We start from the raw sequence: 18859 nt of genomic DNA, 5'->3' as shown, positions 1-18859 counted from the left end.
TGATGTATTTGACTTATGTGTGATGTGAATATGTGATGAATTTTGTAGAAGTTGTGATGTAATTTTTTTTAAGATTTTGTGATGTACTTGAGTATTTGAGATGATCGATTTGTGGATTTGGAGGCAATTTGAGGATGTTTGATTTGGGATTTTGGGGACAGGATGGGGTGAAATCAATATATTTAAAAACAATGAAGAAAAGAAAAGAATAAAGAGCAACCGGATCTAGCCTCTTTAGTTCCGATTGATAACACTAACCGGGACTAAAAATGCTTTATCTTTAGTCCAGGTTAGTGTTACCAACCGGGACTAAAAATGGATTTTTACTTTCGGTTTTTTCACCCGAGACTAAAGATAACGATCTTTAGTTTCTGGATTCGTAGTCCCGGTTAGAAAATCGGAACTAAGGGGAATTACGAACGGGGGACCCTAATGGGCGATCGCTCGCCTGGAGATGGGGGTAGCGATCAATTCGCCCCCCTCCCTCTCCCTTCCTCCCTCTACCTGATTTCCTTTTTTGTCACCGCATTACTTTCCTATTTTAGTAAATTTATGCACCTAAAATTTATACACCTCAAGTTTACACATCTAAAGTTTAGAGACCCAAAGTTTAGAAGTTAAAAGTTTATATATCCGATTCAAATTTGAATTTGAATTCAAATATTTTTCATATATAGTATTTCTATACATATAAAGTTTATACACCTAAAGTTTATATACCTAAAGTTTATAAGTCAAAAGTTTACAGACATAAAGTTTATAAGTCAAAAGTTTATAAACCTAAAGTTTATATACCCGTTTCAAATTTGAATTTGAATTATATGTGATTCAAATTGAATTCAAATATTTTCTATATATAGTATTTCTATACACCCAAAGTTTATAGACGTAAAGTTTATAAGTCAAAAGTTTACGTACCCGATTCAAATTTGAATTTGAATTCAAATATTTTTTATATATAGTATTTCTATACATAAATATTTCTAACTTTTTGTTTTTTTAATTTTTTTTTGTGATGTACTATAATAGGAAGAGAAGAAGAGGAGGAGAAAGGGGAAGAAGAGAGAGGAGCATAGGGGGAGGCGTGGGGTGATCGCTAGGGCAGCGCGGGGGCGATCACCCGCGCGTTAGGATTTCTGATTACGAACCGGAAGTAAAAACCCTTTCTCTACTAGTCCTTTCTCCACTAGTGAAAGGTTCAAATATAATTGTTGGTTAGTTAAAAATGTATTAACCAACGTCATATATTTCGAGAAGGAGCTGTATTACTAAATTTATGGGACAAAGGATGACCAGCTGTACATCTTCCACCGGTCGAAAATGATATCCGTGTTACCGAGTATGATGTAACAACCCAAGAGATGGCAAAAACTAATATTGTTTTGTCATGTATTAGAGCCAGGCTATTTTTTTCCAGAGAAGGTTTTTTTTACCTGGTCTTTATATCCAACCGGATATATGTGACCTTTTTAAATTTAGAACTTAGCCCTCAAATAATAAATTTGTTCCTATGAAGATTTAAATTCACAACCTTAGGATACTATTTTGGTCACTGCAATCTCTAGGCTATATTCTCTTTTGCACTGGAGCCCGTCCATATCGCTGCTTACCGTCTATATAGTACTGTCCCTTATTTGCCTACTTGTGTTCACTTGATGTACTACTGTTTACGCTTGGACCGGCCGGATGTGTGTAATCTGCCGACAACATCTCATTTTCACAAGAATTTCTTAGCAGCGATTAGGGACTCACAAGTCACAATGCGACGCCTTAGCTGAGACACCCGCATCATATCATACTCTCTCTATCTCATAATATAAGAGATTTTAAGCTTTTACTTACACTGTTTGACCACTCGTCTTATTCAAAAAATATTTGGAATTATTATTTTATTTTTGTGTGACTTACTTTATTATCCAAAGTACTTTAAGCACAACTTTTTATTTTTTATATTTACATAAATTTTTTAAATAAGACGAGTGATCAAACAATAAAAAAACTCAAAATCCCTTATATTATGAGATAGAGGGAGTAGTTGTTAGTAACCCCGGCGGGATCAGCTTTGTTGAATCGTGTTCTCGACTTCTGGTGATCAGAAGACTGAATTTAATCCACATGGTGCAGACAAGAGTGTCCCCGGCCTTACATATATACGGAGTATTTGAGTCTCTATATATTTTCCTCCATTTGTATTACGAAACGGGGGAGTAGCATACACCGTACTCCCTCCGTCCAAAAAAAGACAAACACTGAGTTTCCATGTCCAACGTTTGACTGTCTGTCTTATATGAAATTTTTTTATAATTACTATTTTTATTGTTGTTAGATGATAAAATATAATTAATATTTTATACGTGACTTGTCTTTTTAAATTTTTTTTTATAATTTTTTAAATAAGACGGACGGTTGGAAACTCAAGATTTGTCTTTTTTTTTTTAAGGATGGATGGAGTATTTAATTTGTGAAATCGACAAGATGAATGTGAAGGGAGCTGGCCGTCATCCTGTATCCGGTTCGTGCTCGTCACATCATCAGATGAGGTCTCCATTGGCTGCCTAGGATCTGCGCTAATGATTCCATGATTGAAAAGAGGGGGCAAAAAAAAGAAAAAACTTCGACCCCATTATGCTGTCACACGTCACTGCTGCAGTGACAGATGACTCAATATCATCCGCGTCACTCAAACGTCAATACTACAATTACAAAGGGTTCGCAAACCAAACATTTTCAACTTATCCCATCGAATATTTGAACATATGTATAGAGTATTAAATGTAAAAAAAATAATTACACATATTACGTGTAAATTATGAGGCGAATCTTTTAAGTCTAATTACGCCATGATTTGACAATATGGTGCTACAGTAAGCATTTGCTAACGATGAATTAATTAGGCTTAATAAATTTGTCTCACAGTTTTCTGGTGGAATCTGTAATTTGTTTTGTTATTAGGCTACGTTTAATACTTCAAATGTATATCCGTATATCCGATGTGACAACCAAATTTAAAAAATTTTCCCAACTAAACAAGGCCAAAATATAACAACATGTTGCTCTCTCTCTCTATCCTAAAATAATATCATTTTGCATCCAACCCACACATATCAATACAAAATAAAAATACTATATTATCCTCACTTTTATCAAATGCTAATATAATTATTGCTTACTTTATCTACTCCCAGTTACAATTATTTTCTAATTTCACAAAATCTGATATAATAATTACTAAAAATAAAGTTATTTGAGGACAAACCGTAAGAGCCAAAAATAAATTTATTTTGAAACGGATAGAGTATTTAATTAGACACAATATAGTAAAACAAATCTACACATTGAGTATTTTTTGTTAGGTTGCTATATTTTGGAATGGTTCATCTTAAAATATTCTCTTCATGTCAAAATAACTTTATTTTTCATTATCATATTTGGTCCAAAATAATTTAATATTTTGAGTAATCATTTCATGGAAGTTTTTGGAAACGAGGGACACAGACATTGAGGTTTGTAAAAATGGGGCCAATTATACTGAGGCTTGTTGAAGTGATGGACATTGTAGTCTTTTTCTATATCCTTGTATTTGTATTCGTTTAATGTGGAACTGATGAAAAATGAAGTTACTTTTTGATGGAGGAAGTAGAAAATAGAGAGATAGATGGTGACGTTCAAATTTGTTTCTAAAGTATACTCATTCACATACTTTTTTTATGAGATATAAACCAATCATAATCATATCTACTTAATTTCTCCGTATTCTTTAATCTTAACCAATTATAACTATCTCCTTTTAGTTTCACATTTATCCTTAATCCTCATGAACAACTACTCTCTCCATTCACAAATATACACATTTCTAGAATTTGATATTTATTCACAAGTATAAGTATTTTAGGAGTATTATTTTTCATAAATGTTCACTAGTTGCATCAATACTCGGGACCTTTTCTAATTAAGTAAACTCTCGTAAGCATCAAAGTAATTGTAACTCATCCTTAAATTTTGTTAAAAACTCTAACAATACTTATATTTATGAACGGGGGAAGTAACAAACCAGCTATCTTCCATACCAGTATACCACCGTTACTTGTCAGGGCTAGCGGTGCAGATTGTAGAAAAATTTCCGTGCCATCTTTAACTAGTGCTATTTTTGTTGTTTTCCTCTCTTGGTGCAGTCACAAACTAACAACACATTGATTAAGATGGAGTGCTTGATGAACAATTAACACCTACACCGTTCATGTATTTTGGGATTGAGATGCAGTACATTTGCTACTATGGCTACAGAATAAGTTACTGTACACAATTTGAGCCCTCTATTTTATTGATCTAATGGTTCAAATTGTTTGCTACAGTAAATTGCTATAATATTTTACTAATGTACCTAAGTCATCTATTTTGAATCCAGTGATACTCGTGTTATTGCTTACCTTGTAGGCACACTAGCCACTGCATCTTAACCAGATCCATGTATTTGATAATACAGCGTACTAAGTGTGTTTATAATACTACTTGTTAATATTGCTGATAATTTAGTTTTATGAATGCGCTGCAAATATATAACGATTGGCAAAAAGTCGAGTGAATTTTCCCTTCTGGTGATAATATCATGTGTCCCGTCCCGTGCCTTCTGGGCGAAGGTAGCAAAGGCAGATGTGGACGGCGTGTTTTTCAGCACGGGGTGGAAGGAACAGATCAACAGATTCTATAGAGTGCTGATTGACTCTGGCTGGCAAGCAGAATTCCTCTCCCCACTCTCCCGCGGTACAATGCACGAAGTACATGTGCAGCGTTGTCGACCCCGATTTTAGAAATCGAAAATTTTTAATGTTTATCAGTACCAATCCCATCAGTAGTCGGTACATATATATAGCCGAATCACAAATATCACGAATAAATTCAGGCTAAGAGAAACATATCACGAATGAATTCAGGCTAAGAGAGTTAAATGCTTACATTAGAGCCAGGCAGGCCAACAACTATCAGAGGACAACAGCAGAAGACAAAATAATACAAGGGCCCGGTTGACATGCCACAAGCAGTCGACTGGGGAACGAGACCTAGATTAGAACCGCACTCCGATCATCTTGTTAGGTACGCAAGCGTACAAACAAGGGCTTCTCTTCAACACTCTACTAAAAGATATATATAGAGTAACAATGAGTACAAAAGTACTCAGCAAGCCACCACACAAAATGCAGTAATGTACAGGACAATACAAGGAGTGGCTATGGTTACTTTGCATAAAGCTGAGTTTTCAAATATCATTTCACAAACCTAAGACCTAACATAAACCGATCAAGTTTTATCTCCATTATTCATTAAACAGCGACGGTTCTGTCCACCATCCATTGTGTTCCCAAGGATAGCTTCCCGCCACTGGTCGTCATGGTTTTCTGGGGTCTACCCCTTCTCGCCTCTCGAGAAAAGTTGATTCACCAATACAAAATCATCATGCATATCCCATCCCAATCAGATTAAGAAATTAGAGTCTAGCCAAGTGTAATACATATCTCGGTGCTCAATATCCGCGAGCACGGCTATTCGAATAGATTGGTTTACTCATACTGTAGTGGATGTACACTTTACCCATACTCCGCGACTTGCCCAACACATAAGCCTACGTCCCAACGAATGAGACTTGCCACGACAAAGCCTTTCAATAACCTCACTTTGGCAGTACCCGCTCCATGAACTTTAGTCCTCATGCACTCTAGGCGTCCAAGGTTTCTAGCAGTGAGAGGAGTTCTGGCGCTCCTGAGGGGGAAAGACTCACACATTCATTAAGTTATAGTTAAGTTTAGGTTTGCACATGGCAATCCTACCAATGGCGACACCACTGTAGGCACCCGCCCCTCGCGGTCCTACCAATGGCTGCCCCACCGTAGGCCCTGCCTCACACACAACAAGAAAACCACTACGGCTTGGGTACCGCCTCCGCTCGGCTATTTACTCCGCTAGGTCTATACCCACACGAGAAGTACGGTTGTACGGGGGTCGTTTCATGCTTAACTTCATGGCTCGGTCCTTAACTGACTAGGGACGCCACTAGCCTTTTCCGGACACCACCCAAGTCCTCCAGCCGCCCCAGTCGAAAACATTTGTTTAGTTTTAATTTTCTTTCACAAATCATCTCATCAATGTCATGGCAATGTGGCGCTCATGTCTCCACATGCAGTACCTCAACTACCTTCCCCAAGGTAGTTGCCCAAGCATAAAGCATTTGATAAATATGAGAATGCATGAATCTAAATTAGCATTACTAAGCATTTGTCATAAGTGACTAGGGACTCATACGTAATTATGGGTACACGGGAATAATGAGATAAGCAATAATCAAAGGCATGGCATAATAACAAGTAGGATATTCATCACTGCATGCAATTTTATTTGTAAACAAAACAATTTCACGATTGGGATCAACATGCTCAAGGGATGGGGTGATGACTTGCCTGCTCAGGGTAGTTCTTATTCTTGATATAATCTTGATCAACCTTCACCTCCTGGAAGCTGTATACGCTCCCTCACGACTAACCGATATACAGTTTCTATAATACATGAGAAAAACCAATATTCAACAACAAGCAAATATGCACAAGCAAAATATAATTGTTGAGGTCGAACCTAGGGCTGCTTATACTACTCGTGTTTGCTAATGGATTCTAATCAAGCTAAGAGCCAAGGTTTCTTAGTATTTTATATTGTCCCGATGGCTCTATTGGTACTAACTAGCACAATACATACACATTTTGCTAATCTGTGGTTTAGTCTAGCTATTGGCTTATGGAAGAGATCTGTTATGAAGGTAAAATGGTCAGGTCCCTAAGGTTATAGCATGGCTATGTCGATGGGGAGATTAAGGATAAACCATATCATCACCATGATTCACCTACATTATTATTTTATCAATGAAGCTATTATTCGAATTATCCACATGATGTATATATATGGATTTTATCCGTTTTCATAAAAGGTTGACAATTATGCGCTCTGTACTTTAGATTTATGGTTTAATAATATTATAGTTACTGATTATGTTATTGTATAACTTTATAAATTAATAATGAACAATCCTCAGGTGTGGTTGAACTAAAATTAAAATTATGTGTGGTCAAGATTTATAACTAGCACTAGTATTTAGCTAATATACTGGTTCTTCATTTATTACCTAGTTTAATATATGCAACTAGTAGGTTATCTAAAAGGTTATGTGTATGCAACAGTATATTAATATTGAACCATTTACTGAATATAGGCAACCGACAACATAACTAGTCACACTAGCTCTGTTATATTCCTCCTAATCAAGCTAAAGATATTCATCCATATGTGTTTATATTTTAGTTACAAAATGTGAGGCTAAACTTTTATGTAAATAATTTATAAGTCATGGATTTAATTGAACATTAAATAGTGTAAATAGTGCTAGTGTCTTGCTATACATCCGTTCATTTGAGACATCACTGTACTTAATTTACATGGTTGCTACTGTGACAAAACATGCTAGAAACAAATATTATTACATCTACTCTACTGTATAATACCAATTTTATTTATTAGCATAATTTTAAGTTGACCATAATCTAATCATTTGATATTAATTATTTAATAATTATAAATATATTTTATTAAATAGTGAGTTATATACCATTGGAAAGCTTATGAATTTAGATGAAATTAGGTTCAAGTTTCACTCAAATCCGAGTTAAAATGAGCAAGTTATACTAGTTTAAAGATTCAATTTCGAATTAATCCGAGAAATTGTGAAAAGCTACTGTTCATAATTCATTTATTTTTAATCTAAAATATATCCTTATCCCTAACCGCTGCTGACATGTGGGGTCAAAGCTTTGATTTTCTTTTTCACAGGATTAAGTTTCTAAAGGAAATAGGAGGAGTGGGGGACAGCTTGTCAGTGGCTCGGCTGAAGGTCGTCTTTAACCTTCGTCTTCTTCCTCTCGACCGAGCGGGAGCAGCAGGGGAACACGGCGCGCACGGAAGGCCGGCCGAGGGCGACCCGGCGGCGGCCAGGGGAGGTGCGGAGAAGCTCCGGCGACCACCCACCGGCTGCGGCGGCGCTTGGAGGGACGGGGCGCATGGCCGCCATGGCTGCGCCATAGCCGAGCTCGGCTACAAGTGGCTAGGACGACAGGAAGGGTTTCCGACCAAATTGATGAGTGCGTGAGCATATACGGCGTACGGGCGTTCTATTTCTCCAGAAAGATGGGAGGAAGAGCACCGGGGATGGCCTGTCCACGGTGAGCTCGTCGGCGGCGGAACGGCGGCTGGGGCAGCACAGCCATAGGCATTAATCCTACAAACTGGAGCCGACGCTAGATATTAGAGGTGTAGAGGATGCTATAGGCTCGAGGTTTTACCCCGGGATGGAGAGACGGCGAAGGGCGGTGACGCGTGGTGCGGTGCGGACGAAGCAGAGGCGGCTAGCTGTTGGTGACGCCCGAAAGTGTTCGACGCGTGGTTCCCGGTGTCCAGCGGTCCTCTGCTCCCCCAATGGCGATGGCGGCAGCACGGAACCTCCCCCACTCCCTCCAACCTCCAGCTCTGGCCGGGGAGCCTCACAATGGTGATCTCTAGCGGTGGTGAGAGAGTGATAGCAAGGTGTTCGATGAAATGCATGACTAGAGAAAGGCAGAGGGGGATGGGGTTTTGATGGCCTGGCTTGGCTTAGGATGTAAGAAAACTATGGAGGATAAGGATGCCAACACACAATAGCTGAGCTAGAGCCCTAATGGCAATCGGATAAGGGCATTGAGGTTTTGTGGCTCCATCATCACCCTATATCCTATAGTCTGCGAGTTTTAGCCCTAGCTGGGGAAGGGGACTTCGTTTTACCCACCGGATACAAAGAAGGGCGCCGGGACATCATTGGTGACGGACGTGGCCATGGCGATGCGCGCACATGGGAGCTGTGGCAGAGTGGCGGCTTGGTGAGGGCGGTTCTCCTGTCCAAAGGTAGTTGGCTAGGGCTAGGGGTGACGCGGGATGGCGCAGTGGCCGTTATCCATCTGCTCCGAGGCGACGCGCGATGGCGACGGCGATGACGCGCGCGCGTGGAGCCGCAGCTTTTGCGCGGGATTTCGGCGGCTCGGTCGGCGGCGGGCCCGCGCGGCGTGGCGTGACGCGATGCGGCGCACGGGCACGCATAATGTGGCGCACGAATAGGGAAGGCAGGCACGCGGCATAGCAGCGACCGGAGGGGCGGCGCGGCGCACGGGAGAGAGGCGCGAGGTTGGGCCGAGATCGAACGGTTGGCGGACAATGAATAGTGCGCCAAAAGAAAGAAAAGGGGAATAGAGGGAGAGGGTGGGGCTAAACTGTAAAAGTGAATGTGATTGGGTTTGAATTGAAATGTCATCTATACATTTTGGGTTTTGAGAATTCAAATGTTTTATTTAAATATTTATTTGGTTATTCATTAGTTCCCAAATGAATTTGCTTTCCATTAAATTATCCAATATAACATATAGGCTTTGATATTTCTTAAAAAAACTAATTAAATATTCTAATGTGACCTTTAATAATACAATAGCACATTGGTCAAGTTTATTTGTATAACAATGTATTTTACATGGACATGTTTAATCTATTATTCCATAAAATTAAATTGAGACTTGGTGCAATATTAATCTAGAACGCATTTTATATATAAAGCTCAATTTATTTGCATGACAAATTATTTTACATGAGTGAATCCATCCCATGAGAGACTTGATGAACATATAAATATTAATTTAATTATTCTAGTGAAACACTCCTTTATATATAGGGTCGTTGTAGTGGCGACTATTTTCCTAGTTACTTAGATGTCATGACACTTGTCAACATGGTTCAAGTATTTAACATTCAATTTGTAATCTACATTATAGAAACTAATAATTGGCTTGTGCTTTATTTGGCTTTGCGTTCTTGTGCATAAATACTTATAGGGTTAACAATATATTGTCGTAAACTTTAGTTATTACTTAGATGTGCATCTTTTAATTTGATTTTTCTATTGAGACGATTTACAGTTTGGCAAGCAATAACAACCATAACATCCAGTATGATGTAAAAGTTTTAAAAAGTTTAAAATTTTAGTGATTTTTATTATCGGGAATTTTTAGGGTGTTACACGCGTGCACTGCACCGATCTTGTGTATGCAGTGTGTACGGTGGCCGATAGCTAGGGTGTGCCAAGAAGTCAAGAATATGATGTGCCGTTCGTTAATTCGAGAGCAGATCAATAAAGAAAACAAATACTTCCACCTTCTTTAAACAAGAAGACTATTCCTAACATTCTAACGATGAAATTAGTGGAGCATAAAAAAAATTCAAATAAAACGGATGATTAAAGTTGGAAATGAAAACTCATGGTTGTGCTTAAAATGGGATGGAGGGAGTAAGTTTTTTACTCATGTTGAGTTCGTTAGGACTAGTTAGGAACTAATATCTTGTGTATGGAAACCGGAGCAATTCATTAGCGCGTGATTAATTAAGTACTAGTATTTTTTTCAAAAATGGATCAATATTAAGCAGTTTTCACATAGAAACGTTTTAAAAAAATACACTATTTAGCAGTTTGAAAAGCATGCATGTGAAACATGAGAGAGAGGATTTGGGAAAACTGGCTGCCGAACACAGTCTTAGCATATACTCCCCCCGTTTCTAAATATTTGACGCCGTTGACTTTTTTAAATATGTTTGATCGTTCGTCTTATTCAAAAAATTTGAGTAATTATTAATTCTTTTCCTATCATTTGATTCAATGTTAAATATACTTGTATGTATACATATAGTTTTACATATCTCACAAAAGTTTTTGAACAAGACGAACGGTCAAACATGTGCTAAAAAGTTAACGGTGTCAAATATTTAGAAACGGAGGGAGTACTACTGGTAAAAGAGCAATTGCATCTTCGGTTGGTCCACATGTTGCTACGTCGAATGTTAAACGTGTCATGATTTGTTAGATTAGCAAAAAAAAAATGATATGGAGGGAGCGGCGGGGTTCCAATTTCTCCAAATTCTAGCGGCACGTAGACGATATCATGAATAGTAGTGTCATTTATCTAAATGTCATATTTGTATTGGTATAGATCCAATTAACCCAATAATAAATAATTGGGTCTCTAGAATTCATATGGAATTGGGTCTCTAAAATGGCATATTTCATGGAAATCTTGAGCTCTAATCATTTCGATTTGTTGTGTGTACCTCTAAATCGCGTGTATTTTCTTGTACTCCATTTCACTTTTCATTCACAAGATCTTTGGCACCTATCTTTCACTTTTTCATCCATAAAATCTTGCATTAAGATTCGTGTTATTGTATATCCAACTTGTAGTTATATTGCACTTATATTCAATTACAGGGACCACACTTAGCTAAATAACTCTAAACGGCAAAAGGACCCCAATGACAACAGTCACAAGCTCTAAACACAACCAGTAGAACTCCTACAGCAACTATAAACAGGGAAAGCAAACATCACAACTATCCCACTCCTGCTCTTGGAGGTCTTAATCTTGTCATCATTTGCTTCATCTGTTCCACCTTTTGTTTTCAGCTTGCTCTCCTCTTCCGGCCGAAAAAGCTTCCTCCACTGCATAAAATTTGAAACATTTTGGAAAGGTAATGTTAGTGGAGAGTACACCAATTTACTTCTGAAAACCATGCATATTATTCCTAGTAAACCAAAGATTCCAACAAACTCAAGCTAATTCTAGTTTCTGTTGAGTTGTTGTTATTGTTAGACAACAGAAAAAACTCTTCGAAACTCCTAGGTGTAGCCCCTCAATCTAAAGTATCCCTACAAAGGATCTTCCCGGCCAGCTGCTTCCTCGATCAAGTTGGCCAGCTCGTCGTCGTCGCCGCGCTACAGCGAAGCAAGAAACCGATAAAAGGGCACCACATTGCCTAATTACCGAGACCATCGCGTCCCAACTCCCAACCATCCCCCAAAACATGCAGTGCAATCGTCAAGCTGAGACAACCGGCCGTGCTGCTAAAGCTCTCTCATCAAATCCACAACCATTAAGCAGCACTCACAGTCACAGCATGCATAGCCTGATCATCTTGTTACAGCACAAGGCGAGCACCATCTTACATTTACCAATGCATAACCGGCACCTGTCTCACGAAATTAAATTAAAATGCTCAAATTCCTTACCAGTAGACCGTGTCTATGTCGTCGTCGATGGATGCGTATGCTGATGCTGATCAGTCGGCGTAGGAGGCAAGGGCGGTCGCGGTGAGGGTAAGAACGACAGTGACAAGTGCAGCAGCGAGTACCAGCTTGGTGAGGAGCTTCACGGTGGTCGTCGGGATCGCCATCATGTCCCCAACGGCGCCGCCGCCGGCACCGACATGCGCGTAGATGAGCATCATGGAGAGGAAGAACGTCGCCGCCGCAGCAGTTGGAAGAAGCACATGTGCAACGGCGACGGCGAGAGGAGGCAGAAGTTCTTGAGCGCCATCGACGATGACGCCTGGCTCTAGCTGAGGAACCAAGAAGACATGTAGCACGCCGGAAGACGCAAACAGGACGAGGTAAACGCCCCGTGTAATCCTCCCGTTCACGCCGCCGCCGCCGGCGTTGTACAGGCGGGCGTAGATGAGCGCGACGGCGGTGTTGAAGGCACCCATCGCCGCCGCCGCCACAAGCAGCCGCAGGAGCATCAGCTGGACAGCGGCGTCTCGCGACGGAGGAGCTCCAACCAAGGTGTTTTCACCGAACCGGTCGACGTGGGTGAGGAATCCGGCAGCGGCAGCGGCGGCGACAGCCGCCGCTAGCCCGAGGGAGGCAGCGGCCGAAGGGCGGCTTGCCATGGTACCACTGAGAGATTTGGTTTCTTGGGATAGGAAAGAGGCGTGTGGGGAAACTGGAGGGGTGCGGTTGAGCGAGTGGAGAGTTTGGGGACTTTTATCGGTGGTCGGTGGTAGGGTTTGGAAATTGGAGGAAGAGGAAGGAGGAGGAGGAGGAGGGCGCTTCTGCAGGATCATTTAACGGGAGTTTCCACGCACTTTGCTTTGCTGTTTTATCGCGGAGAAATAATAAGATTTTTTTATGCAAGCAAATCCATATCCATATTAAATTCTCCAAGTTCATATTGTTGGTATGTTCTCTGTTGGATGGGGGCAGTTGGCTGGATCCGGACTGGGATAGTAGCGCCCATTCCTAACCAGTTCTGAAAAGGTTCGCATGTGCTTGGACCAACAGCTTCAGGATATTAATTAGTTAATTGAAGGCTTAATACTCCGTCAGTCTCAAAATATAAAAAACTAGAACCGGGTTAGATATTTTCTAATACTACGAATATTGACAGATAGTATGTCCAAATTTATAGTAATATAAAATCTCCCATCCCATATTAGGTTTTTATACTATGGGTCATATACTACTATTGGAGTACTATAAAGGAGAATTCATCACTCGAAGGAATATCCCCTCATTTCGTGCATGTCACCTAAATAGTTATAAAAATAATCCACATCCTACTATTATAGAGATCTGCTAAAGATGTTTTCGAGTAATCATTGGCATGCAAGGGCGTGGCTTGGCGTGGCTTGTGAGGAAGTTTGTACCGTGCCCAGAACATGTCAAATCCCCATATTTATCCTCTTTGACCTACTTCCTCCGTCAAAAAAAGACAAACTCTGATTTTCGTGCCCAACGTTTGACCGTCCGTCTTATTTAAAAAAATTATAAAAAAAATTAAAAAGACAAGTCACGCATAAAATATTAATCATGTTTTATCATCTAACAACAATAAAAATACGAATTATAAAAAAAAATCATATAAGACGAATAGTCAAAGTTGGACACGGAAACCTAGAGTTTGTCTTTTTTTTTTTGACGGAGGGAGTATTCGTTTTTAAAGTAACAGGGCTGCATGTTTTACTCAAATAAATATTCCCTCTGTCCAAATAAGTTAAATTTCTACTCTTAAAATTTGACCAGGTTTATTTAAAAATGTAGCAACTTCTATATATAACACAAGATTAGTTTTATTAAATCACCATTGTAATTTATTTTTCTTATTATGATATATTTGCTTTATGTCGAAAATGTTATTATTATTATTTAGTTGAACTAAATAATGTTAGAATCGTAAGAAAATTTAGTAGAGTAAAAAAAAGACCGAAGTACCTTTCATTCATAGTAGAATAGTGTTGTTAGGTGGTAAATAAGGGGTATTAAAAAGATAAACTTCTTGAGTTATGAAATAATGATAGATACGGCTAGAAATCAATACATTTTGTGACAAATTTAGTACTTCAGAAATCAGTATAACAGAATTGAGGGAGTACATGGGTTGAGCTGTGCATTTTTTTTCTTGTACATGTGGGAAAACTAATGAGTTCAGAAATTATCCTCCAACAAGACAACTGGACAAGCAGCTAGGGTAAATTTATTTTATCGTCCCCGCTATATTTTTCTTAGGAAAAAGTCATTTCAGGAATGGAAACTCTCAACCTTGCGTATTGCTTTAAGAGAACAGTCCGAATTACACCCCTTAAGTATTAGGTGAGTACGAATTACTCCCTCGGATCCAAAAACCAGACATCCTTCACCCCTCAACTATTAATACCGGCTAAATTAATTAACCTCCCTCCTCTCGACTTAAACCGGAGTGGTTTTGGTTCTACGTGGCAGTCAAATCAGCAATTCTTCTTCTTTTTTTAATCATCAGGCCCCACCTGTCAGTCTCATCTCTCCATCTCCTTCCCTCACCTCTCTCTCTCTACTCAATCCTCTTCTCTCTTCTCCCTCACATCATCTTCATTTCTCTCCATCATCGAGCAGCCGGCGGAGGGGTAGCCGAGGACGGTGGAGTGGGTGACGGCGGGCGAGGACAGCAGAGGGGGAGCCGAGGATGGTAACAACGGGCAGGGACGAGGGAGGCAGCAGGTGGGGACAGCGGTGGCGGCAACTCAGAATAGCGGAGGGGGAGTTGAGGACATGGCGCGTGAATCAACAAAAAAACATGCAGAATTGGCCCCTTCCATCTTTCACTAGAACGGATGGGTAACTTTACTATCTTTGAGAAAGAATTAGAAGATTTTATATTTTCTATTGTAAAAATTAATACTTCCTATTACTACTTATCTTGAGTAACATTTTGATATTTATAGGTATTTTCTCAAGTACCACAAAATCCCTCGTGCTAAATAGATAGGGTGGCAAAAAAGAAGACAACGAACAAGGGATCAAGGGTTTGCATCGTCAAGATAATGACATGTATATAAAAGTTTTATCCATGTATTATATTTTATTTGCTACTCCCTCTGTTTTTTAATAGATGACGCCGTTGACTTTTTCTCACATGTTTGACCATTCGTCTTATTCAAAAATTTTATGCAATTGTATAAGATATAAATCACACTTAAAACACTTAAAGTACTATGAGTGATAAAACAACTCATAACAAAATAAATTATAATTACGTAAATTTTTTGAATAAGACGAATAGTCAAACATGTGAGAAAAAGTTAACGGCGTCATCTATTAAAAAATGGAGATAGTATTAAATTGTGCAGATAATCATAAGCGAAACGGTGAGGCTGATGATCACGTTAAAAATGAACACACTTGCTCATCAACGGCGTTAAAATCCAGCTGGCGTTATTATTCACTGGTAGGTGCTTGTGTACTGTTTTTTTTCAGACCACACGATCGATCCCCTGCTTCCATTTTTCGGTTGCTAATTAGAGGCAAACCAAACTGCTATAACAAAAACATTCTGCCGCGAGCAGTATATATCTACGTGAGTGCGCGTCAAAAATGAAAATATTCAAACGCAACGGCATAACAAAGGTCAAAGCCCCAGACAAAAAGTGACGAATGAGCAACCAGACCTCGAGGTTAAGCACTAGCGACACAACTCCACAATCCACACCAGAAGCTGCGAACCAGACAAGGACATGTGTCGGCGACGGTGGGCCGCTAATCCTCCACCGAAACTGGACGGAGCTGATGCTTCTTCCGGCAAGCTCGCCGCAGCCGCCGCCGCCGCCGGCTGCCGTGCCCCCCGTCGTGCGTCCGTGCCCACCTATTTCGTGGCTAAGAACATAGGCCATCGCCTCGACGTACGGCCCAACCAACCCCAAAATCAGCCTCAGGCCGTCACCCGGCAGGCCCCACATGGACGGAAACCAGTGGATGCCGCCGCCGGCCGCCGAGCGACATCGCGGGCGCCGCCGCGAGCTAGACCACCTCTCCAACCGCGACAGCCGCCGTAGGCGCCGGCACTGGCATGGCACGGCCACCTTAATCCCGCCTCGACAGGCGGGCGCTCAAAACCTCGGCTGCTGCACTGCATGCACCAAAGTGACCAAACCGTCGCGCCATCTCCAAGACTCCAACCGGATGAGTTGAGTTCCCGTAATAGATCATGTTTTTGCGTCAAATCCACAATCAGATTATGCGTAAAAGAGTAGTACTCGGATGCATACGATTGACAGCGAAATATGTTCTTATTACACCACAAAGCATGAACACACACTCGAGACATTAAAGTCGCTTACCCGAACGAACTGCAGCGGTATAGGATTGGATCGATGGTTGGTTCGACAAGCTTTGGGCAAATTTACTCGGAGTAGAAGACAACGATGGCAGCGACGACGAGGCTAAGAACAATCGTGACAAGCGCAGCCGAGTTGGTCACCTTGGTGAGGAGCTTCACGGAGGTACCGGTGCCGGCGCCGGCGCCGCCGCTACGGAGATACGCGTAGATGAGGATGATGGAGGCGAAGAACGTCACCGCCGCAGAAGCTGGAAGGAGGGCGCGGACGACGGCGGCGGCGAGAGGTAGCAGATCTTGATCAGCGCCGTCCATGGCGCCCGGCTGGAGGAAGAAGATGAGGTGGAGGAGGACGCTGGCCGACGCCCACACGGCGAAGCACGCACCATCCAGCATCCGCCTGTTCGCAGCTGCGGCGCGGCCGTTGTAGACACGGAAGTAGATGGACGCCATGGCGGTGTTGAGGGAGCCGATCGCCGCCACCGCCATCACCACCTCCACAGCAACGTCGAGCGGCGGCAGAGCTCGAGCGGAGCTCATCAGGGCACCCAAGAACTGGTCGAGGTAGGAGACCAATCCGATGGCCCACATCGCCACCAGCAACCCGAAGCAGGCGGCGGCCGTAGGGGCGCTCGCCATGGATGGTTTCGGTCGGATTCGATCGATTTGGTTTCTCGAGAGAGGAGGAGACGAAGGAGGGTGGTTTCGGCTTCAGTTTGGTTTGGTTTGGTTTCTTGGGACGAAGCTACTACAGGCTACAGCAAAAGAGGAGAGGAAGGGAGGGTGGAATCCGGGGAGGGTGAAGGGTCGGCACGAGGCCGAAGCAAGAGTTGCACGAAAGAAACCAAACCTACTGCTGAATTATCTGAAAAATGGAGGGGAATGGTGATTGGTGCAAAAAGAATGGCTGAACTTTTTGTGCCGTAGGTCAGAGTTTCTACGAAAGTTTTCGCATACAAATTTAACGGAAGTTTCTCATTGGTGTTTTTTTTGGTAGATTTGTGTAGTATATTTCTTATAGGATTGTAGTCCAAATTTTGGGCTTGCACATATAGGCAGGCCGGATTTGGGGCCCATCTAAACTTTGGATTGGTTCCATTCAAGCAGTTGTTTCTCTAGGCATGTTCAGATGTGCAGGACTAGCAGTTGAGAGAGCGTGTGCTGTTCAGAGTTCAGATACGGTGTGGCAGATTTTTTTTGCCGTGTCCAGGAGACCAGGACACGCCCAAATTCGGATGTCTCGTATCAGAAGAAAGTTTCATGTATCCCTTCTTGGGTTGCCCATGAACAGAACACTACTGTTGCAGAAACACACTGTTTTTGTATTATGGAAGAAGCACCGGAAGACAACACAAGCTGCCCTTTTATCAGGAAAAGAAGGACATGGGTAAGAAAATTTGTTCCTCCCAAATCAGGCTATGGGCCGCGTCGACAGCACATCTTTGTCAAAGCAAATGGCCAGATCTAGTAAGGCAAACAGTTTTTCCGTTGCCTAAGCTGACTCGTTTGTTCAGAAAAGGCAGGGCAAATCGGTCTCAAAACAAAAAGGAGCAGGAGATGCAGAGGAAAAGAGAGAACTGAAATTCAGAACCAAGAGAAATTGACAGTGGATTGACTAACCTGGCTGACATGGCTGCACACGTACGGCAGCAGCGCACGCACGCTCAGCTCAGTTCCGGCCATGGAAGCCGGCTGCTTCGGCTGCTCCCCTGCAAATCTGAAATGGACGAAGGGGAAGCTCACTTGAGGCGACAGGGGGTTGACCTGAAAGAAGTGAAGTCTCCTCCTCCCAAATTTAGATTTTAGTAAAGCAAATGGACACAGAGAGAGACAGCCAATCACTCCCCAGTCCCCACCACACACACACCTGTTGTACCATGGAATTAAATTTAAAAATATACTATTCATTCAATTTTTTCTTAGAAATATTCGGGATGCAAAACTTTTTACAGAAATATACCGTCGATCTCGCACAACCATTACACGAAAATGACATAGGCGTGACGTTGCGGACGGTATCGCGCGGGGAAAGCGCGAGACCGCGCGGTCTCGCGGAACAGAAGAGCGAGACCGTTCGGAATCAAATAGCGACACGGTCCAAAGGCTCAATTTGATTAGTGATTAAATACTTAATTAACAATTAACTAATAATAATTTAGTAATTAATTATCCTAATTGGTGATTAATTATTTATTAATTAATCATTAATGAGGATAATTAACCGCTAATTAAATTGTCATTGAACGGTATCGCTCATGCAATGAGCGACAGCGCTCGGTCTCCTTTTTCAATCCGTGAGACCACGCGGTCTCGCCCTTCCCACACGCGATATCGTCCGC

The 18859-nt window shown here is 41.4% G+C and overlaps 1 protein-coding gene and 1 long non-coding RNA gene across 2 annotated transcripts; both read right to left on the bottom strand.

Annotated features, from left to right (window-relative positions):
• Positions 1-4867: 4867 nt before the first annotated feature.
• LOC112939349 (uncharacterized) lies at positions 4868-9253 on the bottom strand. Its single transcript, XR_003242984.2, has 2 exons — positions 8376-9253; positions 4868-6545 (listed from the first exon to the last, which is right to left on the bottom strand). It is a non-coding gene; the product is annotated as an uncharacterized lncRNA (long non-coding RNA).
• Positions 9254-16419: 7166 nt separating this feature from the next.
• LOC4340418 (uncharacterized) lies at positions 16420-18141 on the bottom strand. The gene has a single exon (XM_015788650.3). It carries the CDS (start codon positions 17157-17159, stop codon positions 16587-16589), a length of 573 nt encoding a protein of 190 aa, XP_015644136.1. The 5' UTR covers positions 17160-18141; the 3' UTR covers positions 16420-16586.
• Between the last annotated feature and the right edge of the window lie 718 nt (positions 18142-18859).

Source organism: Oryza sativa, chromosome 6, assembly GCF_034140825.1.
Source record: "Oryza sativa Japonica Group chromosome 6, ASM3414082v1".
Classification (NCBI taxonomy): domain Eukaryota; kingdom Viridiplantae; phylum Streptophyta; class Magnoliopsida; order Poales; family Poaceae; genus Oryza; species Oryza sativa.
The sequence above is the reverse complement of the archived record's forward strand: the minus strand, read 5'-3'. Positions and strand labels throughout refer to the sequence as shown.